Source organism: Echinops telfairi, unplaced genomic scaffold (genome assembly GCF_000313985.2).
Source record: "Echinops telfairi isolate 266 unplaced genomic scaffold, ASM31398v2 ScPeMD7_655;HRSCAF=1070, whole genome shotgun sequence".
Classification (NCBI taxonomy): Eukaryota; Metazoa; Chordata; class Mammalia; order Afrosoricida; family Tenrecidae; genus Echinops; species Echinops telfairi.
This window is the reverse complement of record NW_022104553.1, coordinates 25,322,654-25,336,516: the sequence shown is the minus strand read 5'-3', so window position 1 is coordinate 25,336,516 and position 13,863 is coordinate 25,322,654. Positions and strand designations below refer to the sequence as shown.

At 57.5% G+C, this 13,863-nt stretch overlaps 1 protein-coding gene and 1 pseudogene across 1 annotated transcript in view; one reads left to right on the top strand and one right to left on the bottom strand.

The window, feature by feature from the left end:
* PPP5C (protein phosphatase 5 catalytic subunit) overlaps positions 1 to 6,014 on the top strand; it is a 21,527-nt gene extending 15,513 nt beyond the window's left edge. Inside the window, exons 3-11 of the mRNA XM_045292662.1 lie at positions 1,709 to 1,879; positions 2,158 to 2,256; positions 2,775 to 2,880; positions 3,925 to 4,067; positions 4,151 to 4,238; positions 4,487 to 4,527; positions 4,621 to 4,799; positions 5,216 to 5,297; positions 5,449 to 6,014. Coding sequence (XP_045148597.1) covers positions 1,709 to 1,879; positions 2,158 to 2,256; positions 2,775 to 2,880; positions 3,925 to 4,067; positions 4,151 to 4,238; positions 4,487 to 4,527; positions 4,621 to 4,799; positions 5,216 to 5,297; positions 5,449 to 5,511 — 972 coding nt within the window. The 3' untranslated portion in view covers positions 5,512 to 6,014. The remainder of the gene's footprint in view (positions 1 to 1,708; positions 1,880 to 2,157; positions 2,257 to 2,774; positions 2,881 to 3,924; positions 4,068 to 4,150; positions 4,239 to 4,486; positions 4,528 to 4,620; positions 4,800 to 5,215; positions 5,298 to 5,448) is intronic.
* Positions 6,015 to 7,068: 1,054 nt separating this feature from the next.
* Positions 7,069 to 13,863, bottom strand: part of LOC101655897 — a 14,740-nt pseudogene continuing 7,945 nt past the window's right edge.

Genomic DNA, 13,863 nt, shown 5'->3' with positions numbered 1-13,863 from the left:
GGCACCGTCAGCTTCTGGAGAGTTTTTCATCCCCCAGATTTCTCGTTTGTTCCCGTTCACCGTTTCCAACAGGTCGGCTCACACGGTGCTCATAGGTGTTTCATGCAAGACTCGCCCAGTTTCCTGAGGGATAAGAACCGGAATCTGTGCAAAGCTGGTTCCCATGAGGCACCAGCTTCCCCCACCCCAGCACTTTCTCCTTCTCGGCTGGGCCCCGTAATTTGCTATGACACCTGCACAGACCTCACAGGACAAGCTCAGTGGTTTACCAGGGCAGTGGCAGGAACCGCTTGGCACTAGGTTCAGGAGTCTCATGGGTAAGGATTAGAAGGCTCTCCCCAAGGAGCAAGCTCATCCCTCCTTCTGAGCTAGGTGGCTCTCTCAGGCCCGTTCTTCTGGTGCCCGGCCCCCTCTTGGATTGAGGGTTGCAGCTCTCAGCATAGCAGGGTCGCTGCCCAAAGCAGCACTGCCCTCAGCCTCGTCCCTGCTGACCGGCCCAGCTCACAGTCACAGTAGCAACATGCTCTGCTCTCAGCGGCTGTCCCAGCAGCGGCCTTCTGCCGCCCCTGCTGCTTCTGCAGGGCCCCTGCCAGGTTTCTCACAGCCTCTCGCTGTTCTTCTTGCTTCTAGAAAGCTCTGTGAGGGTACCCGCTTCTATGAGCAAGCCCCTTGCCATTTGAAGGCATGGCCCTCCCAGCAAGACCACATACAGGACCAGTCATCACAACTCATTCAGTCCTGTTGGGTGGTGTGACTTCCTGTACGCCTAGCCCTCGGCGAAGGCTGGGAGGGAGGGAGAGCGTGAGCAGGCAGGTGGGAGCAGAGGTGCTCGGTGGCTGGGGCTCCTTGGGACTCTCGTCTCACACGGCCCACAGCAGCCATGCATGTCCCGCAGGGCCCCCACTCAGCTATGGCTGAGCCCCCAGGAGGAAGGCAACCATGACCAGCCCATAGAAGGCTCGCCACAAGTGCGGGCTTCCTGCAGCCTCTGCTCTCGGGCAGTGTGTTTGCTTGTTTTCCAACCGAACTTGGTTGGTTGTCTGGTGAGATGGAGCCCTGTGTGACCTTCCACATCCTGACCAAACTTGACCTTTGTCCTCGGCACCTTCTTGAGAAGTGTCCAGCCTCTAGGAGGGTTGGAAGGCTGGTGCAGTTCGCACCCACACGCCTGACATTTAGAAGGGCAGTGTCGTCGGGATCCCTTTGGCACGTTTACTCGTCTGTCTCGGTGATGCTGTGTGTGTGTGCGTGTGCGTGTGCGTGTGCGTGCGCGCCTGCCAGGGGCCTGCAAAGAGGGTGGAGAAGTCCAACAATCTTACTCCGTTTTCCCCACACACTTGGTGAAGCCCCCTCGTGTATGTACACACAGTCCCCGGGTGGCCCAGATGGTTAAGCGCTTTATCACGGGTGGCTCCAGCCCCACCCAGTGGTGCCTCAGAGGAAAAAACTGGCGAACCTCCGGGGCAGGGCAGGACCACCCCTGTGGGCCCGGGCCTGAACCTCTGCGGGAGGAGAGAGTCCCGCCGCTCTCCCCCAGAGCAGCTGCAGGTTTCCAGGTGCCAGCCTAGCACTTAGCAGCCTGCCCACTGCTGTCCCCTGCCCTGTCGCGTGGGGTGGCCTGCGTCCGAGTCCTCAGTGGGGACATGCCTGTCAAGCTGCGCTGCCTGTGGGCAGGCATGTGCTGTTGGGTCACTCAGCGAACAGCTGAGGGACCTCCCGCCTGTGCCCCGCCCCACACTCCAGGGCCTGCTGGACAGCCTGTGGGGGTGGGGCCTCCAACCAGCCCTCATCACTGCTTCCCCCACCCCCCCAGATCCTGGTACAGGTGAAAGACATCCTCTCCAAGCTGAGCACACTTGTGGAGACCACGCTCAAAGAGGTGCGAGCCGCAGGCTGGTGGTGGGTGGGGGGCTGCCTGCCTCAGGGTGGGGAGCCCAGGGCCTCACGGAAGCACCTGTCTCGGCCTGCTTCTCCCTCCCCCACCCCACCCCCTCATCTGCCCTGATCTCTCTCAGCCTCTCTGTCACTCCTCTGTCCCCGCTGTATCTCTCGCATGGTCCTTCTCGGTCGGCCATGACCTCTTCTTGGTCCCCCCTCTGCCCCCTCCCCACGTCTCTCTCTGGGCCCCTCCCTCTCCCGTGGCCTCTTTTCTTCCAGACAGAGAAGATGACAGTGTGCGGGGACACCCACGGCCAGTTCTACGACCTCCTCAACATATTTGAGCTCAACGGTTTACCGTCCGAGACCAACCCCTATGTATCCTTTCTCAGGAGAGCTCACCCCTCCTGGCTCCCCACCTCCACACACACACACACACACATGGGTGAGACTGCAGGAGGGAGGGAGACCCCTGCCCGAGACAGGAAAGAGCGTGAACGTGGGAGGGCTGGGCGTGGCTGCAGTCCCCAGGTGCTGTGTGGCCGCCCCTGTGGTGCGGCTGGGAGACCACATACACCATGGCAGCCGGGCTCCTACCTGGCTGGGCCCTGGTGTCAAGTGCTGCAGAAGTGGTGTCTGGCGTGGCCTCAGCCAGTCTGTGCAGGCTGGGTGCTGCTTGCTCCATAAAGGGGCCCTGAGTGGGAGGACACACACACACACACACACAGCCCCGTGGCTTCAGGCCTGTGTAGGTTCTCTCATTGGCTTCTCTAGAAAAGAGCCAGCTCGAGACCCCAACACCCTCCTCGGGACCGGCAGTCCAGCCTCATGCATCCCTGCCTGCCCCTCACCCCACCCCACCCATCCCCTCCACTGAGTTCTCCTTAGCAGGGCAGCTATTTAACGGTGACTTTGTGGACCGAGGCTCTTTCTCCGTAGAAGTCATCCTCACCCTTTTTGGCTTTAAGCTCCTGTACCCGGACCACTTCCATCTGCTCCGAGGTGAGGGGGTCATAGGGGGAAGGGAGGCTGCCCCTCAGGGAAGAAGGCGGGCAGGCAGCAGGAAAACCTGCCAGTGGTAGCGTTTCCCAGCCGGCGGCGGTCACAGCTCCGAAGGGGCGGGCACTGTCTGGTTTGCACGAGGGAGGGTGTGGAGCAGGCCCCTGGTCCCTGGGAAGGTGAGGTCGGGAGGCCCAGCGAGGACACTGGGTTACAGGGAGCCAGCGAGGGCCTTCCCAGAGTCCGTGAAAGAAACAGCCCATGTCTCTTCTCCTTTCATTGCACTTCCATGAATTTTTTAAAATGCCGCCCCTTTCCCGCTCGACTTACCCCGAGCAAGGCCCTGGTACCTCCTTCCTGGAGAAGGAAGGACAGTGGCATCCCATGGATTCTGGGCCTTGGCACCCCCGTGAGGACATCTGTGCCCCAGAGGGTTTCCAAGTGGTCGATGGTGTTTTTTTTTTTAAAAGCACCAGGCCTTTCTTCCAAGGCTGGAGAGGTAGGGGTGGGGGCGCCATCCTGCTGGTTTCCTGAGTGTCTAAGGGTGGGGGCTGCAGTTCCCTGTAGGGGCTTGCCCAAAGACGTGAGTGAGAGCAGCAGAACCAGGCAGGCAGCCGCCTAGCTTGTTGTCCGCGCCCCCGACTCACGACAGTCCCGTAGCGTTTGGGTGGTGGTGGGCAGAAGACGGCCAGGTCTTCCTTGTGCAGTGCCTCTGTGTGGGTTAGGACCACCGACCTCTAGATCAGCAGATCAAAAGCAGACCCTGGTCACAGTCTCTTCTGAGTCCTGGTGACCCACAGGGCAGAGCTGCTGGCGCCCTGGAGCGTCCGAGGATAGATGGGTCAGCGACGGACGGGCAGTCCAGGTTTGTTTTCTAGAGCTGGCCCTCGGAGGGCGGTGCCGTGCCACCAGAGCTCCTTCTAGATTAGCAGCCACGGCCGTCCCTCCTGAGGGGGCTGGGGACGAAGACATCACTCCCCAGCCTGCCCTTTCACCCACCGGGCGTCTGAGAGGGGCCGGAGCTGAGTAACCCTCTCGCTTGGCCAGGCAACCACGAGACGGACAACATGAACCAGATCTACGGCTTCGAGGGCGAGGTGAAGGCCAAGTACACAGCCCAGATGTTCGAGCTCTTCAGCGAGGTGTTCGAGTGGCTCCCGCTGGCCCAGTGCATCAACGGCAAAGTGCTGGTGCGGCCCTGTCTATCTCGGGACGTGGGGGCTGGGGTGGGGGCTGCAGCCCCCGCCCCTCCTCACGGTGCCCCCACCCACAGATCATGCACGGAGGCCTGTTCAGCGAAGATGGCATCACTCTGGACGATATCCGAAAGATAGAGCGGAATCGGCAGCCTCCGGACTCAGGTGAGGAGTGGGCCCGGCGGGCAGCAGTGTCCCCAGCACAGAGGACCTCCTGGGCTCTGGGCTCTGGCCTTGGCTGGAGCCCCCAGGGGGCTCTGAGCCTCCAGGTGAGGGTGGACTGAAGGGGTGGGAGGGGAACCCCTGCCTCTGGCTCCGGAGTGTATCCTCGTGGGGGTTCCTGACCCAGGTGAGCCACACTGGGGAAAGTGAGGGGTGGGTGGTCCTGAGGGGTCCCTACTGTGTCCCCACAGGCCCCATGTGCGACCTGCTCTGGTCGGACCCACAACCGCAGGTGAGCATCCAGGAGGGGGGTGGGGGAGGGCGAGGGGGAAGAGGGGCAGCAGGGCGAGACCGACATGCTGTGCTTCGTCTCCCCGCCCCCCAGAACGGGCGCTCGGTCAGTAAGCGGGGTGTGAGCTGCCAGTTCGGGCCTGACGTCACCAAGGCCTTCCTGGAGGAGAATGACCTGGACTACATCATCCGCAGCCACGAGGTCAAGAACGAGGGCTATGAGGTGGCGCACGGCGGCCGCTGTGTCACGGTTTTCTCCGCCCCCAACTACTGGTGCGTCCCCAGCCCAACCTCTCGTGTTCCCTTTAATGATTTCAGAGAACAGAACAAATTGTGTGCCCTGAGCCCTGTGTCATCCCCAGCCCTGTGGGGCCCTCCTCTCCCATGGCCCTGGGTCACTGCCCTTTCCTGGAGTAGGGGGCGCTGAGATCCCGTGCCTGCTCACCCCTCGGTACCCCGATCTCTCAGCCTGCCTGCATCTCCTCTCTGTCATTTCTGCTGTTTGGAGATTTCTGTTGTCTCTGCTTCCATCAGCATCTAGGCACCATGGCTTCCACCCGTATGTGTCTCTCCCTTTGCTGCCTCTCCACTCAGTCTCTCTGGCCTCCTCTCCCCCTGGAAGTCTCCTCTCTGCCCACCACCGTGTTCCCTGACCACTCTGCCTGCTCTGCTCTGTCCTGTCCCCACAGCGACCAGATGGGGAATAAGGCCTCCTACATTCACCTCCGGGGCTCTGACCTGCGGCCCCAATTTCACCAGTTCACAGCAGTGGTGAGTGCCTGCCTTGGGGTCCTTACGTGGGTCTCGGTGGCTGAGAGGGCTGGTGAAGGGGGCAGTGGGGCCGGGTGGTTCTCCTCACCTGGTCACTCGGCGACTACTTGAAGCCAGCCCATCTGTCTGTCTGCCCTCCCCACATCCACAGCCTCATCCCAACGTCAAGCCCATGGCCTACGCCAGCACGCTGCTGCAGTTAGGAATGATGTGAGGCGAGCCTGCAGGGAGGCCTGCGCTGGGCCCTCCACTCCCGAGACCTGGCCGGCAAGGGGTGGAGCAGGCCCAGCCCAAGGCCATGTCGGACCCCGTTTACTTTGTAAAGTTTGTATTTATTCCCCCTTTAGGTTTGCAGAGGGGGTGGGGGCAGAGCAGGGGGCTGGCCAGAGGGTCTGCTCCTTGGACACAGGAAGGAGGTGGAGAGGCCAGGGCCGTGGGGCTGGGTCCGGTCTGGGCATTCTGAGGGGAGACCAGCCTTGGGTGCCAGGGGGGCCACAAGGCTTTCCTGCACCCCAGTTTGCATGGCTCCTCCCCACCGCTAAAGCAATAGGGCCCCTGCCATAGGAAGACCCCCCGGGAGGAGGGTCATCAGGGAGGCCTCGCCCGCGCCCCCCTCCTGGAAGCCCCAGGACAGGGCTAGGCTGGGCCCACCCCCTTCCCCCAGCTATTTTATGTCTGTAATTAAATATGTTAAAATAAAGTCATTATTGTAAGTCAGTCTGTCTCGGACACCTGTGAGTCCCTTCCTCCCACTGGAAACCTCTGTCATTTGGAACCCCCAGTGAAGGGAGGTCGAGGGTTGGGGTGCACACGGCGGCCAGGAGCTCCGTCTCAGGTGGTCAGATTCTCCCCAAAGCCAGCCCACTTCTGTGTCTGCCGGTCATGGTGGGCCCTGGGGCGCGGAGGGAGTGTCCTGTTCCCCTGGGTGGGGACCCCCTCAGCAGGTGATTGTGGGTGTGGGGTGTGCAAAGCCACATTGGGCCAGCAGAGCCAGACAGAAGTGAAGCTGGAAAGAAGTCCACCCCCACCCCTGCCCACCCCATCCCTGGAGTGTCCTGTTCAGCCCTGCTCCGCGCCCACCCCCCTCCCACCACCCAGGCCATTGGGGCATGGAGGCCTTTGCCGGGGGCAGGAGGACTATCCTCTGACTGCTCACACCCACCCAGAGCTGCTCCGGAATAGGAAGCCAAGTCAGGGGCAGCCACCGCCCCACCCCCACCCGTGGTTCTTCCCGGCCAGAGCGAGGCAGAACTGTCCAGCCACCTTTCACCGTCCCTTCTACTCCTCGCCAGCCCCGAGGAGAGAGGCAGGGTTTTCTAATCCCAATAAAGAGTGGCAGCCCTGGGCACCCAAGGGGCAGTGCTGCTCTGGCCTACAGGGTCAAGATGAGTCGGCATCGACTTGACAGTTGGGATTTGTGTTCCCTCCCAAGGCATAACAGACGCCCCAGTCACCGTCCCCCCTGGCTCTGCACCACCCCACCGGGATTTCTCTCTCCAGTCCTGAGCTCTCTGGGCCCGCCAGGCCCTGGGGGTTGTCTCAGGGTGAGCAGCATGCGGACTCTGGGAGTCGCTTGACCTTTTGGTTGCCTCCCTGGCAGAGAAATGAGGTGACCGGTGTCCTGGTGGCCGCTTCCCACTTGTCTGAGGGGAAGTACACAGGGCAGTGGTGTGACTGCCCCTGTGGGGGAAGGTGCCCCGGGGTTCAGGGTGTCTGAGGGAAAAGGACGGGGTCCCGCGTGACAGTTCCACTTTCTATCCCGAGAAGCCCCCTAGGGGCAGCTGAGCGGGGGAGGCTCGGAGAGAGCTGGGGGGCCTCGTGCTCCGCGCTCACCTGGGGTCACAGGCAGGCCCCTGAGAACCAGGCTCAGATCCAGCCCTGCTCTAAGGCTCACCCACTGCCAGCCAGTCGATTCCAGCTCATAGTGACCCACCCTATCAGACAGGGTGGGCTTGCCCCATAGGGGCGCCTCCTCAATTTGAATCAAACCACCGACCTTTCCGTTAGCAGCCCAACACTTACATCCCTTTGCCACCTGGGCTCCTACGGGGACTGGAGCTTAGAAAGGCTGACAGCGCCCACCGTTTCAGCCCAGGAGAGAGGCACATAGAGTTTTCAGCTGCCCTCCCAGCAGTGATGTGATGCCAACACTCTAGGAATGTGGCCAACCACGGAAGCTCTCCCGTGGAACCGTGGTGCCCAGGATTTTGACTGGTGTGTGTGGGAAGGGTCTGTCACGTGCCGACCACCCATATAGCAGACCTTCGTCTCTAGGGCCTTCCAAGGGCCTCCGCCCGAAGGCCCATTGTTAGTGTGGACTGTCTGGTGGGGCCCAAGGCCCCAGGTACACAAGGGTCCTCCAGCAGACAAGTCTCCAACAGCTGAACAAGGACCGAACCCCTCCGGAACCCACCGGCTTAAGCCGCCTGTATTTCTAGTCCGATGGCTCAACTGGCTGGTCAGCCAAGAGGGCTCACAACTGCCAGCTGATGGCCAGCTGTTGACTGGGATCTGTCACCTGGAAGGCCCTCCTATAGCGTGGGCCTTTCCACATGGCGGCGGGGTTCCAAGACAGTGCTGGTCCCAGATGCCTAGGCAGAGACTGACTGCAAGATTTCCCAAGAGCCAACCTCAGACGTCCCACAGCATCAAGGCCACTGTGGCTGTGTTCTCTTGGTCAGGCAAGTCTCGGGCCAGTCTAGATTCAAAAGGGAGTGGAGAGCTAGACTCCACCTCTTGATGGGGGCGGCGAGGTTACAATACAGAAGAGGGTGGGAAAGAGACAAGGAAGGGGTCATCTTTGGGAGGCACAGCCTGCCATCGGGGGCCTCCCCAAGACAACTCTTGGGGGGAAAGCTTTACACACACACACATTTATCAAACAAACGCATAGCCAGTGAAAGACAGTCTTGGGAAACCCATCGGGAGGGTTCTACTCTGTCTACAGGGTCACCATGAGTCGGAATTTTCTGGTGGTGTCTTTTGGTAAAACTTGATTCAGAGCTTATCAAAGGTTTTTTGTTTTGAATCTGGAACACGAGTTGTGGGTACCCAGCCTTTCCTTACAACCAGGCGATGACGGGGAAGTGCCTATAGGTTTTCTTCTAGTACTTCTGTGGTTTCATTTTTTCTCTCGCTGGCCTCTTTGGAGTTTATTCTTGCACATGGGGTGGGGCGGGGGGTGAGGAGTGGGTCCAACTTTCCCAGCCTTCCAAATGGCCACCGAAGAGGTTTTAAACAAGAAGAGACGAGCTGGGAAGTTTAGTTCCATGACAAACACATCCAGCACCCCAAACTGCAAACCAAACTCACTTCCACCGAGTTCATCCCCACTCAGAGTGACCCTACAGGACAGAGTAGCACTGGCCCCTGTGGGTTTCTGAGCCTGTAACTTCACGGGAGGTGAGAGTCTCGTCTTTCTCCGGAGGCATGGCTGGTGATTTCGAACTACTGACCTTGTGGTTCACAGCCCTGTGTAACCACTACACGGTACACCAGGGCTCCATACCGCAAGGAAGAGGTTAAGATGCACATCTCATGTTTGGTGGGGGGGGCGGGGGCAGAATTCAATCTATAACAGGCTCCCACAAAAGGGACCGAGAGAGAAGCTGAGAATTGGAAAAGTGCGGGGAGGGGGTCTTGGGTTTACCAGCAGTGAACAGCTCTTGGACAGAGCTGACTTGTCAGCTGGAACCCAGAGATCTCTCCGCCCCACGCCCTAGGAGAAAGATGGGCCTTTCTACTCTTGGCAGGTGGGAGGAGGGGCCCACAAAAAACAAATAAAAACCCAGACTCCCTGGGACAGGGTAGAAATGGACCTGTGGGTTTCTGAAACTGTATTTCTGTAAGAGTAGAAAGTTGAGTCTCACGGAGGTCACCTTGCAGCTAGCAGCACCACATAGCCGAGACATCACTAAGGCTTGTGGCTTCCAGGTAAAAGCCAGATTCCACTGAGACTCACAAACCCTGGTCTCAATTCCCTCACTGAGGTCCAGCCCTGGAGCCCCCCACCAGCCTGCCTCACGGTCAGTCTGCCCTCGTCAGATCACTGCACAAGGATCCATGAATGCCACAGTGGGGTGTGTGTGTGTGTGTGTGTGTGTGTGTGTGTTCACTGGCGGCTTTCAGAAAACAGACCGCCAGGCCTTACTTCCTCCAGGTACTGCTGAAACCTGCCCAGCTGCACAGACAAGCGGTGGCCGCATGTCAGGTGCTTTGGCGGGGTGGGGAATGGGGACCCAGGGAGAATTCTGCCCCCGTGAGCCTCTCTGCATTGGATCCGGCTGCTGCACTGAAATTTAGCCTGCTCCCTCCACAGCAGGGCCTGCAGCTCTGTGCGGACCCTGCCTCCATCCAGTTCTACCCCATGGCCTGCCTCTGGCTCCAGCGCTTCCACGGCCTCTAACACATGGACCACATGCTGGCCATGGTCACTCTGTGTCCCTGCAATCCTGGTGTGTTAGTCGGGGAAACTAGAGGAACAAATACATGGACATGCCTATGGGTATGAGAAAGAGCTTTATATATAAGAGCAGGTGAATATTGAGAAAACATCCCAGCCCAGTCCACATCAAGTCCGGAAGTCTGATATTGGCCCATATATCCAATATCAATCTATAAATCCCTCTCCAGACTCACACAGCACATGCAATGACAGAATACAGGAAGATCACAGGCCAGTAGGTGGAAAGTCTTGTGGATCCAGTGGCAGTGGTAGCATCTCAGCGCTGGCAGGGGCCTCCCTGTGGCTCCTCCGCCCGCTCCAGAGCCCATGTGTCTTGTCAACAGAAATGTCTCACAGGGAGTCAGCATGTGTTCCGCCTCCAGTGAGCTACGTATCTGTCATGCCTCCGAATGGGGTCATCAAGCTGCGACCTGATTGACAGGCCAAAAGCCCACCCCTTCACTCCTAAGTCTCAAATTGACAACAGATTATGTAATTACCACACCCGGGCAATGGGAATCCCCTAGGCTTCCTCTGCGCCCAGAAGCCCTGGTAGCAATGCGGTTATACGTTAGACTGCCGTTCAAAACCAGCTGCTCTGCGAGGAGAAAGATGAGGCGCTGTACTCCCATAAAGAGTGACAGTCTCAGAAACCCACAGGGCAGTTCTACCCTGACCTACAAGGTCCCTGCGAGTCGGGTTCCTTTGCAAGCTGGCCCAGTCGGGCCGTCAGGAGTCTCTCAGGAGCTGCCAAGTGGGGGAGACCCAAGAACACGCCCCTCCACCACCCCGGTTCAAGGAATACAGAATCTGCACAAGAATTGGAAGCCATGACCTTATTGGCTCACCCACCATGCCATGCAGCCTCTTCATGTTCCAGAAGGGGAAACTGAGGCCAGCAAGGCGATGCGACTTGCCCCAGGGGCGCTCAGAGAGTGGGGCTGCGGAGCGAGCCTGTGTCCCCTGGCTTTGCCTCAGCCCAGAGCTCTTTACCACGAGGCTGTAGTCCCCAAGAGGTGAGGGGAGACAGTGGAGGGGCAGGGACACCCCCAAATGATCTGACCTGACACCTCAAAACCATGCAGGTTTAGAGCATGCCAGATGGCGCCCAGCTCTGGATGAGGGCTAGGGCAGAGCCCAGGGCTCCGGGGACCTCAGGCTGTGCATCAAACACAGGCGCTGGTGGAGGAATTGGCTCTGATTTACCGGTAGGAATGTGCAGCGGCTGTGGAAAATGATTTGGCAGTTCCTCAAACACTTAAATATAGAATTACCACATTACCCAGCAATTCCACTTCTGGGTGTACACCCACCCCCAAAGAATGGAAAACAAGAACTCAAAACTGCACACTGACGTCTCCTGTTTACCGTAGGCCAAGGGTGGAAGCCACCCCAGTGTCCACCAACAGCTGGGGTGTGCGCACATGTGTACACACCCACACACAATACTGCCATCAAGTTGATGCTGCACTGTCCCTCCAGGACAGTGTCAAACTGCCCCTGTGGGTTTCTGAGATTGTAACTCTTCACAGGAAGAGAAAGCTCTGTTTTTCTCACACACGGATGGGAAGATCCGTTTCTAGAAAACAAGTGTCTACAGAAAACCCAAACCAAGCTCACGGCCCTCCAGTTGCTTCTGACGCCTAGTGATCCCACAGGACAGAGTAAAACTGCTCCCGTGAGTTTCCCAGCCGATAAATCTTTACGGAAGCAGAAAGCTTTGTTTCCCTTGGAGTGGCTGGTGATGAGCCTTGTGATTAGCAGCCCACGAACCACCAATGCCGAGCCCTGAATAAATCGGGACCAAAATCACTGCCTTTGAGTTGATGGGACCCCTGGCAACCCTATAGGACAGGATAGGACTGCCCCTGTGAGTTTCGGAGACTGTCACTCTTTAGGGGAGTAGAAAGCCTCCTCTTTCTCCTGAGGAGCAGTTGGTGGTTTTGAACTGTGTACCATACAGTCGGTGTTACCACTCTGCCCACGGCTCCTTTAATAGGAGGATGAGGTAGTTACATAATCTGTTGCCAACTTGAGACCACTAAGAGTGAAGGGGATGGAGTTTAGCCTGTCAATCTGGTCCCAGTTTGATGACCTCATTTGGAGGCGCTAAGGAGATAAATAGCCCACTGGAGGCGAGACAGACACTCCCTGGGAGACATACCTGTTGACAAGACACACGGAGCTAGGCTAGAGCCCTGGAGCTAAAGGAGCTACGTGGAGACCCCTGCCAATACACTGCCACTGGATCCACAAGACTTCCCACCCAGTGGCCTGTGATCTTCCTGCATTCAGCGCCATTACATGTGTTGCGTGAGTCTGAAGAGGAATTTATAGATAGGTAGCAGACACATGGGCTAATATCGGACTTATGAACTTGATCTGGACTGGGCTAGCATATTTTTTTAATGTGAAATTACTCTTTGATATAAAACTCTCTCTTACACACATATGCATGCCTCTGGATTTGTTTCTCTAGTCAACCCAGACTATACCAGAGGAGGAAAATGTCTATCACATTTGTCTAAGATGAAATAGGATGAGTCCTGACTACAGTCGATTGATAGGCATGGTCTTAGTCAACACACTGTCCTGTCTCTTTGCCCCTCCATTTGCCAGGTTAACATGTGGGGGCCCCATTTCAAGCTTCTTGAAGCTCTGGTTGACAAAATCCAAATCCAACCCACTGCCATCAAATTAAGGGGCCCTGGTGGCACAGTCATTAGGAGTTGGGCTGTGATCTGCAAGGTCAGCAGTTCAAAACCACCAAGGGAGAAAGATGGGCTTTCTACTCCCATAATGAGTTACATTTCCCAGAAATGCACAGGGGCAGTTCTATCCTGTCCTGGAAGGTGACTATGAGTTGGCATCAGCTTAATGGCAGTGACAGACTCTACTCAGAGACCCTATATAACTCTATAGTACATAGGGATTTCAAGGCTATAAATCTTTCCCGGAGCACACAGCCACCTCTGTCTCCTGAGAAGTGACTGGTCGGTCTGAACAATGACTTTTTTCCTAAACCAAAACCCAGCTGTCAAATCTATTCCAACTGATAGTCACCCTATAAGGCCGAGTAAGGTGACCTCTGAGTTTCAGAGACTCTTTACGGGACTAGAAAGCCCCATCTGTCTTCCCTGGAGCAGCTGGTGGTTTCGAACTGCTGACCTGGCCCAACGCTTAACCACTATACCACCAGAGCTCCTTTACCTGGCCTTTAACAAAATGTTCCCAGGCAGATCCAGAAAGGACTCCGACTGTCCTCTTCTAACTGGCCAAATTGTACGATCATTTCCCTCCTCCCGAATCCTTTCATGGGTGCGTGTTAGGGTTCTCAGGTGGGTCATACCTTGGTTCTTGGCGTCACACGAGAAAGGATTCATGCCGATGCCTGGTTTGTGATCCAAGTGGGGTTTTATAGAAGACAGAAGAAGTTTCAGATTTGACACTCTCAAAAGGGTACACGCTATTTCAGGGAAGTGTGCCAAACCTCGCGTGCGCTGTGCTGGGGCTCACCACTGAATATGGGCAACCTCATGGGCCTTGGAGCCCACATGGAGACCACCGCGGTGCCCAGCAGGCATAGCAGCAGGGTCAAAGAGGAGAAGGGCAGGCTGTCCTGGTATTTTAAAGCCTCGGTTGGGGAGACATGGTTGATGGTATTGGTCAACCCCATTGGCTGAATTAAGCCCACCTGGGTAGGGTCATGAGCCTGGGCCTACTTTGAGCTGCCCAGGTGTAACGCCCATCTGGCTGGGGTGGGGGTGGGCCTAAACTGGAGCGTGCCCAGGCAGAGTCGTTATGGGTGGCAACAACTCACCTGATTTTTCTTTCCAACCTCCCATAGGGGGACTTGTGCAGGCCTGGAAGGGATAACCCCCTCTATCCCTATCCTAGCTACCTAACGTGCAGACACAGCACGCTTGGGTGGTAAACTCTATATACAATCCACAATCTTACCATCTATCCGGATCCCTTTCTCCCTCTCCCAAGCCTCTGCGTCACCATCACCCCTCAACCATTTTAAAGTGGGCTGTGTTTTTGTCCCCCCCCCACACACACACACCTCCTGCAATTTTCACTACACTTTTTATCACCCCCCCAAAGCTCGCATCCTTTCAG